Source organism: Hevea brasiliensis, chromosome 5 (assembly GCF_030052815.1).
Source record: "Hevea brasiliensis isolate MT/VB/25A 57/8 chromosome 5, ASM3005281v1, whole genome shotgun sequence".
Classification (NCBI taxonomy): Eukaryota; Viridiplantae; Streptophyta; class Magnoliopsida; order Malpighiales; family Euphorbiaceae; genus Hevea; species Hevea brasiliensis.
In genome coordinates this window covers 23,961,796-23,973,790 of record NC_079497.1, presented here as the reverse complement: position 1 = coordinate 23,973,790, position 11,995 = coordinate 23,961,796, and the positions used below count along the sequence as shown (strand labels likewise).

General features: G+C 34.8%; 2 protein-coding genes across 3 annotated transcripts; one reads left to right on the top strand and one right to left on the bottom strand.

The window, feature by feature from the left end:
- The first annotated feature begins 1,221 nt into the window (after positions 1–1,221).
- Positions 1,222–7,664, top strand: LOC110670091 (C2 and GRAM domain-containing protein At1g03370). Of its 2 annotated transcripts, XM_021832031.2 has the most exons (9): positions 1,226–2,263; positions 2,615–3,859; positions 4,053–4,235; positions 4,416–4,699; positions 4,816–4,932; positions 5,108–5,370; positions 6,218–6,386; positions 6,539–6,811; positions 6,986–7,664. In XM_021832031.2, exons 1-9 carry the CDS (start codon positions 1,915–1,917, stop codon positions 7,175–7,177), a joined length of 3,075 nt encoding a protein of 1,024 aa, XP_021687723.2. In that variant the 5' UTR covers positions 1,226–1,914; the 3' UTR covers positions 7,178–7,664. The 2 variants fall into 2 exon arrangements, with proteins under 2 accessions (XP_021687724.2, XP_021687723.2); XM_021832032.2 differs by lacking the exon at positions 6,986–7,664 and having other exon boundaries at positions 1,222–2,263; positions 6,522–6,662.
- A 275-nt stretch (positions 7,665–7,939) lies between these two features.
- On the bottom strand, positions 7,940–11,558 carry LOC110670092 (GPN-loop GTPase QQT2). The gene is made up of 7 exons (XM_021832033.2): positions 11,290–11,558; positions 10,668–10,795; positions 10,201–10,339; positions 9,785–10,011; positions 9,325–9,615; positions 8,638–8,843; positions 7,940–8,538 (listed from the first exon to the last, which is right to left on the bottom strand). The coding sequence occupies exons 2-7, from the start codon at positions 10,743–10,745 to the stop codon at positions 8,283–8,285; spliced, it is 1,197 nt and encodes a 398-aa protein (XP_021687725.2). The 5' UTR covers positions 10,746–10,795; positions 11,290–11,558; the 3' UTR covers positions 7,940–8,282.
- Positions 11,559–11,995: the final 437 nt, after the last annotated feature.

Below are 11,995 nucleotides of genomic sequence, written 5' to 3'. Positions count from 1 at the left end.
TTTTATTAATTTAGAATTTAAGTTATATTTGTAAAAATATTTTAATTTTTCTTAGAAATCTTTTAATCAAAATAAAATAAGAAAAATAATAATAAAATAACTTATTTTTAAGAAAAATTTAATAAGCAAAGACTTGAACTTATTAAAAAACTAGAGATAAAATTAATTTAAAAAAATTAGAAAAAGGTGCATGAACTTAATTTTGCCTATGTATCCTTTTAGGATTTAGAGAAATCAAAATTTTCAGTTATAAGTTGAGAGAAGGGAGATTGAGGTGATTTTGTCATGTGAAGCATAGACATAGAAAAGCTCCAATTAGACAAGTAGAGAATATTGGGTTGATGATAGAATGAAAATAATAGGTAGACCTAGACTGACTTGGAGGAAAATAGTATAACATGACCTAGAAGCATTACACATTTTCAAGGATTTAACCCAAAATCGTTTAGAGTGGAGAAAAAAAATTCATATAGCCGACCCCAATAAATTTTTGAGATAAAAGCTTAGTTGAATTGAGTATTATTTGTCATTTTTAAAAAAAATTATATGATAATTGATAATTAAAAAAATATATAAAAAAAAATCAAAATAGAGGGTATTAAAAATTTTATTGAAGCTATAAAATAATAACAGAGTAATTGAGATTGTATTAAAAATTTCAGTGAGTATAAAAGTAATAAAGTAGGGGAATTGTGAAAGTACTGAGAATTAAAAGGAGTGTAAAAAATAATTATTTAAAAAATTTGAGAAAAATTAAAAGAGTATTAAGAATTAAAGAGAGTGTAGAGAATAATTGTGTAGAGAATTAATAATATATATATATATATATATATAAATGAATTAGGAGTAGAGTGAAGTATTTATTAAATTTTTTTATATTTAAATCGCCGGTTTGGTTCGGTTCGGAATTGTCAGTTCATTCCGGTTCGGAACCGCCAGTTCACGATTTCCAAAAATTATGAATCTGAACCAAACCGTAGAAGAACGGTTTCAGTCCGATTTGAAGCCAATTTCGATTTTAACTTGTTTCGATTCGATTTTGACCAAACCGATTCCGATTCGATTCTGATTCGAAACCAAACCGTAGCCACCCTTAATAGAATGCACCTTAATTGTAATATAATAAATTATAAAGAAAGGAATTGTCCACAGTAAATCTTCCCTATACCTATATAATTTCAGGGAAAAAAAAAATTTAACCCTAAAATTTCTCTCCCTGTTTCTTTCTTTCTCTCTCATTTTCATGGTAGCTAAGCGGGGCTGACCCAGTTTTTCCAATCACCATCTCTCTGTAACTTGAATGGTGTCATAAAGTCTTAACATCATACGCGCATTTGCCAATTTGAAAATTATTAAATTATTCAGAATGAACAGAAAGGGAATGGGAAAGTCTTTTAGCTTTCAACTTCCTCATTCTCCCTCTTTCCATTTCTTTATACTTCTTCATTTCCTTTTTTCCACTTCTTTTTCTCTCAATTATTTAATCATTAAATCAAAATAATCTCTGCCATTCCTTATTTTGATTCTGCTTCTTTTCTTAATTTCTCATTCATTCTGTAACGTTCCCTTCTTATATCAGAATTTAATTCAATTACATTCTTGATTACAAATTACAATGAACTCCCTTTCTTTAAATTTCTTCATCAGATCATGGGGTGGTTAATTGTGCAATTATGATCCCCTAATACCTTTTTCTTCCTCTCTCTCTTGTAATATCATGCTGGTTTTGTCTTTGTTAATGTTTTGTAGCAAACGGATTCTGTTTATTGCTGTTATTCGATTGATTTTCCTGAATAGAAAATAATAAGAAGCGGGTCGCTTTTGATATTGTTATTCTGTTTTTGGGTTCTAAGGAATAGTGGGTTTAATTTATATTCAAGTGAAGTTGAGCATTTTGCGTTTGTTCTTGGAGAAATGAGGCTTCTTGTTCGTGTAATAGAGGCAAGAAACTTGCCAGCAATGGATCTAAATGGGTCAAGTGATCCTTATGTGAGAGTGCAGCTGGGAAAGCAGAAGTTCAAGACCAAAGTGGTAAAGAAGAACTTGAATCCAAGTTGGGGAGAGGAATTCAGTTTTCGGGTTGAGGACTTGAACGAGGAGCTTATAATCTGTGTGTTAGATGAGGACAAGTACTTCAATGATGACACTGTTGGCCAGCTTAAGGTGCCAGTCTCGCTAATTTTTGATGCAGATAATAAGTCTCTAGGTACTGCTTGGTACGCTTTGCAACCCAGAAACAAAAAGTCCAAGAACAAGGACTGTGGTATGTTTATTTAACTTTTGTTTTTATATTCTTAATTCGTTTTTCCCCAATTAGACGTTTGCGTTATAATATATTGTTTTTTCTTTTGCTGTTTGTGTTAGTAGTTACTTTTCATTGTTCTGCATCCACAATAGTTACCAACTGAGATTAGTGTCCTGGTTTTGATTTTAAAATTTTAATGTACTTGCTTGCACATGATTTTGATGTTCTCTCATTGCAGGATTTGCTTGTGTGGTGGAATTTAAGAGTTCAAGAAGCATTACTTACCTTAATTGTTGTATTGACACAGTTGATGTGCTACAATATTTACTGATTGAAACTGTATTTTTTTTCCTTCTTTTTCTTTGACAGGTGAAATTCTTTTAGGTATACGTTTTTCTCAAAACAATTCATTTGTTGATTTGAACAATTGTGGTGATCATGCATCACAGTTGAGGACGATTGCAGATGTAGCGACAGAAGCTCTTTCTAGGTCATCTGGTGGGCCCTCAAACTCATCCTCTTCAGGGAGATTTGAGGAAGTTGCCCCCTCTAAAGAGAAGTCTGGTGCACAAAAAAAGTTTGCTGTTAGAATTGTTCAAATGTTTAATAAAAATTCAGATACAGCAACACCTGCTGGTGATGGAGGCTTTGACAATTCAGGGCCACCTGAAATTGCTGGACCTGAGGTTTGTGATGATGAGTTGGACGATCCTTCCTGTCCTGATGACTTTGTAGAAATAATGAGAGCAATGGAATCTAATGATACGGGAAATGAAATTCCAAGCAATTTACCAGGAGGAGTCCTTGTAGATCAATTATATATGATTGTCCCCCAAGATTTAAATTCTCTACTTTTTTCTCCTGATTCAAGTTTTCCAAGATCATTGGCAGATCTCCAGGGGAATACAGAACAGCAATTTGGTCCTTGGAAATTTGAGAACGGCAGTGAGAGCTTGAAAAGAGTGGTTACTTATATTAAGGCTGCAACCAAATTAATTAAGGCTGTGAAAGCCACTGAGGAACAAACATATGTAAAAGCTGATGGAAAGGTTTTTGCTATTTTAGTGAGTGTGAGCACTCCAGATGTTATGTATGGGAGCACCTTTAAAACTGAATTGCTTTACTGCATTACTGCTGGCCCTGAGCTGCCTTTGGGAGAACAAACTTCACATTTGGTAATATCCTGGAGAATGAATTTTTTGCAGAGCACCATGATGAAAGGAATGATAGAAAATGGAGCCAAGCAAGGTCTAAAAGAAAGCTTTGAGCAGTTTGCATCTATATTATCTCAAAATGCTAAGCCAATTGATTTGAAGGACACAGGATCCACTAAGGAACAGGTTCTGGCTTCTTTGCAGGCAGAACCCCAGTCTGATTGGAAATTGGCTGTACAATATTTTGCTAACTTTACTGTAGTTTCCACAGTTTTTATTGCATTTTATGTACTTGTCCACATCTGGGTATGCCCTTCCAGCCCAATTCAAGGGCTAGAGTTTGAGGGACTTGACTTACCAGATTCAATTGGTGAACTCATTGTATGTGGTGTCCTGGTTCTTCAGTGTGAAAGGGTACTACAATTACTTTCTCATTTCATGCAGGCCAGAGTACACAAGGGTAATCTTCATACCCAACAAACCCCTTTATCCACAAATGCAAATAAACTATCATCTGAACTATTCTACCTCTAGCTGGGAGTATGAGGTGTATGCATATATTGTTAATGTATTCTTCTGGTTGTGTGGGGATGAATTAAACAAACTTGAAAAATATTGGTTCACACTGGTATGAATTTATTTGTTTTTTGTAGGAAGTGATCATGGAGTCAAAGCACAAGGAGATGGGTGGCTGCTTACTGTTGCCTTGCTTGAGGGAAGTAATTTGGCAGCTGTTGATTCAAGTGGCTTCTATGATCCGTATGTGGTATTCACCTGTAATGGGAAAGCTAGAACCAGCTCAATTAAGTTCCAGAAATCTGATCCTCTTTGGAATGGTGAATTATATTGTTCTTTGTCAGTTTTCTTATTCAAGGCAAAGTATTATTGCTCATAAGTACTTTATAGTTGTGTGAATTATGCAATCTTTGTATAGAAGGGCTTTTGAATTTGGTGATAACTATGATGCTTAATGTCATTTGAGTCATCGTCTTGATGGACATTCTTGCTCTTTGCAGAAATATTTGAATTTGATGCAATGGATGAACCTCCTTCTGTTCTGGATGTGGAAGTTTATGATTTTGATGGGCCTTTTGATGACGCAACATCTTTGGGACATGCTGAAATAAATTTTGTAAAATCAAATGTATCCGATCTTGCTGATGTATGGGTTCCTCTTCGAGGAAAGTTAGCACAAGCATGTCAGTCTAAGCTGCACCTTAGAATTTTCTTGAATGATACAAGAGGTAGTAATGTTGTTCAAGAGTACTTGAATAAGATGGAGAAAGAGGTGGGGAAGAAGGTATGTTGCTGGCTATTCTGTGCTGGACTTTTACGTTGTCAAAGGGTTTTGGTGTTGTATCTATTAATCTTCCTTGTATTTTATATTTTTAAATTCTTAATCAAAATTTTTTGTAGATAAACTTGCGTTCTCCACAAACAAATTCAGCCTTTCAAAAGCTCTTTGGGCTTCCTCCAGAGGAATTTCTCATCAATGATTTTACCTGTCACCTAAAGCGAAAAATGCTCTTGCAGGTGCTGTTGCCTGTTGGTGTTCATTTAGCATGTTGAATTCTTTTGATAAGCCCTCCCTCTTCTGATAGTCCATTTATTCCTATATGCTGTACAGAGTGAAATGCCATTTTGGCCTTTTATGAGTCAAAGTGACGCTTGCTTCTTCAGTTCTTGACTTGATGTTGTATCTGTACAGGGTCGTTTATTTCTGTCAGCCAGAATAATTGGGTTCCATTCTAATTTGTTTGGGCAGAAGACTAAATTTTTCTTCCTTTGGGAGGATATAGAAGATATCCAAGTTTATCCTCCTACACTATCATCAATGGGTAGTCCTACTATTGTTGTGACTCTCCGGCTGGGCAGAGGTATGGATGCCAAACATGGGGCAAAGACACAAGATGAAGAGGGAAGGCTGAGATTCCACTTCCAGTCTTTTGTGTCTTTCAATGTAGCACATAGGTAAACAGATAATATTAAATGGTTCTTTACTCTTTCTAGAAGTGGATTTTATTTATATAAAGAGTTTGGATCTTGTTATTTCAATACGTTTAATAAAAATATGTGTGTTTTGGCCTTTCCCATCTGTATTTTGATATCAAGAGTCATAGTAACAGTGTTTAATTTATAATTTTGGAAGTAACATATAATAATATGGTAATTCATAATTTGATACAAGCATGTTTGTTCCAACTGGAAATCAACATGCTTCTCCATATGATTTTATGACTTCTCTTTCTATTTGTTTTAGCTCATGTGTCCTTGAAAGGTTCATAGTAAGTGCATGTTATTCTTGGTTGTGCAATTCCATTCTAGAGTTTAGTTCCTGCACTCTTGAAAGGTTAATCATAGTACATGTTATTTCTTGACTTCATGATTCAATTCCAGAGACTGGTCTTTTAATGGATATCGAACATGATGACATGAGAACTCTGAAACGTTCGTTATATTTTTTCTTAGTGCTTATCATAACCTGAATGCAAGAGCAGTTTGATACTGGAATGTTCTGTTCAAAATGGTAATGGACCTACTTCTCCATATTTATTTGGCATCTCTGCTTTCTATTCATTTCATTCTACGAGTTTTCGTATAATTTCTTTATATTCTATAAGCATATTGTTATCATACCTTGTGTACTAACAAATTATGTAAAATAAAGAAAAAGATTGGGTTGTCAAATATTTTAAAGCATTTTTTTTTCCTCATATCCAAGTCCCTTGTGTATATTTACATGGTTAGCAAGATTTATGTGCCAACAAAAGATAGAAATTTGTATAAATATACTTAAATATTTGTGCCTATTGCATAGGACAATCATGGCTTTATGGAAGGCTAGATCATTGACTCCTGAACAAAAGGTGCAAATAGTTGAAGAAGAATCAGAAGCTAAAATCCCCCAAAATGAAGAAAGTGAGCCCTTCTTGGGTCTTGAGGATGTTAACCTATCTGAGGTTTATTCTTCTGGTGTTTCTGCCCCAGTAAGTTGCTTGTTTTTCTCACCCTGCATATTGTATGCACATGCATGCATACATGGGCATCGTCATGCATATAACTTATTTCTTTGTGGATCTTAGCGTGCACGTTTTGCAGATTTATCTCTTTTTGTTTGACAGTAATTATTGTGCGCCAGACCAATTTCTTAATGGAGCTGTTCAATGGGGGTGAGTTGGAGCGAAAAGCGATGGAGAAAGCTGGTTGTCTTAACTATTCCTATACCCCATGGGAATTGGAGAAGGATGATGTGTATGAGAGGCAAATATATTACAGATTTGATCAGCAAATCTCCCGTTACAGAGGAGAGGTGACAAGTACACAGCAGAAGTACCCCCTATCCGATCGTAAAGGCTGGCTTGTGGAAGAGGTTATGACTCTCCATGGAGTTCCACTTGGTGACAATTTTAATGTATGGGTATAATTGAGACTGTGAAAGTTGCAAATGTTGTTAGCTTTGGTTTAACCCTGTAAATTAGCTTTGGTTTAACCCTGTAAATGGTGCTATTAATTTTCTTACCCACTTTAGAATTTATTTGTTTGTCATTCTTTCTCATAATTGATTAGCATCTTATAACCTCTGCAGCTTCACTTGAGATACCAAATTGAGGATGTGCCTTCGAGACCCAAAGGATGTCATGTACACGTATTCATTGGAATTGCATGGCAGACAAGAACTAAGCATCAGAAAAGGACTACAAAGAACATCCTCTCAAATTTGGAAGATCGAATGAAGGTGATTTTCAGTGTTATTGAGAGGGAATTTTTGAACAGATAGGAATGTGCACTGCTGTAATGTTGACACTCTGGACTTGAAGGAGCAGGTTGATCATCCAACTTCTGCTTTCTGCAACAAAAATATTGTGTCCATTTTCTTCCTGCTCACGCGTTAGTATGACATTTCTTGATTGTGCATTCATCCACATGTTCCTTCAAGAATTATTTTGCATAGCTATTGTGGCTCTAGTTTATTCTGAGAAATCCTAAACTCAAATGGGAAACATGACCTGGTGATTCTTTGACATGGGACTTCAAAGTTCAACTCAAGGTTTGTTCACAGAACATGCCAAAATGATTAAGCTCCTCGCTAACTGGCACTTTAGGTGGTAGCAGAAGAATTACAGATATTATTTCTTAATGTACTGAAGCCAGAATCCAGTTGGCTTAGAGAAATTTTGCAAGTGTATAGAAGAGATCCAACATATTTTGTTGATGAAATATGTTTATAAAATCGTATAGAAGCAATGCTTTATTTTGTTAGCTCATTGAATGTTGTTCATCTTATTGAATTTGTTGAAAGTCGTTTCATGGATCGTCTAACTCCAGTGTCAATATTAATCTTCTTTGCATATTTTCAATTCTATTAGATTAGGCACTTGTAAACCCTTCTGCTAGACTGATGCCTTTTGCCTTGCTGGAACCTCGATACTGGCGGAAACAAAATTTCATCTGCTGATGAACAAATAACCACAGCACTTTTGGGCGTCCAGTGCAAGAACAGCAAGAAATTCTGAGCACTGCCAACAGAAAGCCCAGAGGATAGCAAATTCACAAATTTCATTTAGAAACAGAAAGCACCCCTACAATTTAAATCCTGTACATGTAAAATATCTATGCACATTTAAGAATATCACAGCCAGCCACGTAAGCATTGTCCAATTATTAGGTGAATAATTGGCAAGCTCCAATTCAAAACTCAATACACATGTAAAATCAAAACATGGAATATTCACAGCAAGGATTCCATCGAGCCATCCTATCTAGTTCAAAATTAAAAATCCAATCCTGATCATTAAGTAATTTCAATAAACTTATGCATGTAAAACAGCTGCACTAAAAGGAGAACCTAATTTCAATAAACTTATGCATGTAAAACAGCTGCACTAAAAGGAGAACCTGGCAACCTCTTCATCTTCATCCTCATCTACAACATCTTCCTCTTCACTAAACCTCTCAAAATCATCATCTTCCTCCTCCATCAAAGTATCTCTCCCGGCTTGTTTGTCCTTCAAACCAGTGCTCAGGACCACAGTTTCACATCCAGATTTCTCCATATCTTTCCTTAACTTTTCCATGTTCTCCCTCCGGCGATCTTCCTCCAGGCGTTGCTTCTCTGCCTGTCTCTTATCAAGTTCAGCCCTAAACAATCAAGGTTCACAAGTTAGCCAAGCTTATGGCAATAGCAACACCATATTAGTTGCAAGGAAAAGGAATAGCATTTTTAAATTTAGGAAATACTTGTAGGTTTCCATATATTCCTCAGCACTCGCTTCGATAGCCTTAAAGAAGGCATCCATTCCAACCCCAGAAACAGCAGAGACCCCAACAGATTTTAAATTCTTATAGAATTCATCAAGTACAAGGGAAAGGCTTGCTGTCAATGTGGATGTATACGAGTGATCGGCGCTGACTGCTGCTTGGAAGGCTTCAAAATCTTCCATCCACTGCAGAGATCATAGTTGTTAAAAAAGGACACATTTAAACAAAAGCTCAAAGCAGAATCTAAAATTGGGTAGGCAGGTTTAAGAGCAAAACAGGCAAATAATACAAACTAGTGAAGAAAATTTCAGAATGCTATGAGAAATGGAAAGAAAATTTTGGAATGCCACAAGAAATGCCGAGAAATTGACCCTCAATTGAACCCTGAAGCAACACTCTTTCAAATTGCAAATCATAACCTTGTAATATCAAAGAGTAACCCTCATATATTATGGGTTTAACAGAAAAAGACCTAAAGTAGAGACATCACTTAAACAGTGTGAAGTGCTCTAATGAAATTTCAGGATCAACATGATCAATAAGGCACAATGACACACCAGAAAAAGAGAAAAGATCTAACCTTACATTTTAGTAACACAAAGACGTTAAACAATTTCAAGATAATAGGTTCACAAATAACCATCTAACATGTACAAAAGTTTATACCTCCAAAGCAAACTGGTGTTGAGCCACATCTATCTTGTTGAATGCCAACACGAGTGGCAAACGTGTCTTGTAGAGTATGCTACAAGCATAAAGCATATTGCTCATGAAAGTAGTTGGGCTTGAGGAACGAGGTGTATCAACCACATAAGCAATAATAGTTGGAAAGGTTGAAGCAAAAGCTTCTGTAATGATAGCCCCAGAAGCAGACCAAGTGAAAATCTCAATTTGTCCAGGCGTGTCCACTAGAACATAATCAAGTTGATCTGCTCGCCTCTCTATAGTTGAAATAACCTGAAATTGGAAATCAGAAAAATAATGAAGCATTACTAACATACAAGAAAAATGCAGAGACTAGAGAGTAGATAATTCACAGTGAAAGGTACGGCAGACAATGGAGGTAAAGACATAATACTTATCAAATCAACAATTTTAAGACAGGAATATGAGAGGAAAGTTTCACCTCATCGAACTTTGTAGCAAACAAATTTAAAGAAGTTAGGATTCCCCCATTAGGTCCAAGATTAAACTGCTTCATGACTTCCTTATATCGAACAGTGTCCCTTATATCAATGTTTGCACCGAATGGAAGAGTCATCACAGCAGGATCAAGGTTGAGTACATAACCACGTATATTTGCAGCTTGTGTATGGCAAACCAACCTATGAAGAAATGTTGTTTTTCCACTTCCTGCACAAATTCAAGTAATCATTCTCAATATTTACATTCATTTAGTAATGCACTCCATTTTACCAATTACAATTGCAAAATGTTGGGAGAGAGAGTATTGAAACCAAATATTCAAAAGGATTTCCAAACTTGAACAAAGACTTCTCTCTCAAATATAATAATAAATTTTTTGCAGTAAATTAACTCCACCTGCCATTCCTACAACAATAATGACAACTGGTTTTCTTTTGAAATTTGATGATGAAGATCCAGCTTGTCCAGATGGTAATTGTTGAATATTTAGTTTGTCCATTGATTTAGTAATCTCCTCCTTTTCTTCAACAGTTCCCTTCAAATCAAGATTGAAAGAAGACAAAATAAAGATCATTAAAGCTTGCTCATCCAAATTATTGCTAGGAGGTACTAAGGAACCAAATAAATATATTAAAAACTAATAATAAAATTCCATCTTATTCACAAATTGGATATCAGAAAAAGAAACCTTTACAGTCCCAACAGAAAAGTCCAGCACTATTGCATGTTTAACCTTAATAATGATAATCACTATAGTTAATCTTTGATTACTTTTAGGGCAGAGGGCATGAGATTGGGAGAGAGATTAAACAAAATGAAAAGTAAAGAACAAACAAGAATTAATATTTTCAATCCGAGGATACCTTTGTATCCAACTGCATCGACGAACCTTCATTTGCATCTTTAATATTCATTTTGTCAAAATCAGAATCAATATCCATATTCAGCAGAGTTACAGAACTCTCAACTATCAACAAATTCAAGCTTACCACTGCAAGAAAACACAAACCAGTGTCACCAAAATCCAAAAAAAAGGAAAAAAAAAAAAAAAAAGCAATATGTCGCTTTTGATGCCCATAAAACAAAGGATACTGACAAGCACTTGAAAGAAATGCATTAGGTTAGGCCAAGTTATTTCTATAATAAAATTGCCCAGCAATTGAACTCAATATCACCATCAGATATAAAGCAAATACATACATACAAGTAAAATTCAACAACCTTGTAGCCTAGGGTTTCCTTCATTTTCTAAAGAGTTCTCTCTAAAGTTCCATCAGCCTTCTATACCCTTCGGCCACAAAAATACGCTGAATTAATCTAACTACAAACATTCCAATCCCCATTTTTATATTGTATTGAATTAGAATGCATTTAATAAAAATAAAATCACAAACGAGGAACAATAGTAAATACACATTGTACACTTGGAATTACATAGTATAAAAAGAAAATCCTCATATAAGAACATAAAGAACAGAGAAGAACCTGTTGGGGAGGGTTGGAGCTTGCTATTTGAGTCGCCGGAGTAGTGATAATAGACCGGCTGTGGTCGGCTTGTTGATGATAGGAATGGATGATCTAGGGCTAGGTTTTCTTTATGAGGAGAAGATGAGAAAAAGGAGGGCGGGAGAGAGAAGCGAGAGTTGTGCGAGGGAAATGAAATTGAAAGGAGGACGATGAGCTAGGGTTTTATGTTGTCTACTGTGTGTGCGCGGTTTCTTACATACCTCCTCCCGCACGGGTTGACCATATGTGGAAATTTTTACATACAATTCCCTCTATAGCTTTTTTATTAAACACTAAATTATAATTTAATCCTTAAAATTTAATAAAACTCGCCCATTAGTTTCTAACATAAATTTTATAATAATTTGATCTTAAATTTTATTTCTTCTAACAAATTGATCATTATATTTTATTTTTATTAATAAATTAATTCTTAAAATTCATTAGTCATAGAGACTAATTTATTAATAAAAGTAAAACGTGATAATTAAATTATTAACAAAAATAAAATTTAATCATCAAATCATTACAAAACTTATACTAAATATTAATATGTAAGGTTTGTTAAACTTTAATAACTTTGTTTTAATTTACCTTTCTAATCATGGAAATTCTACTTTCTTAATGGTGGAAAATAAAATGAAACACAAGTAAATTAAAAATAATCATAGAAAACACTGCATGT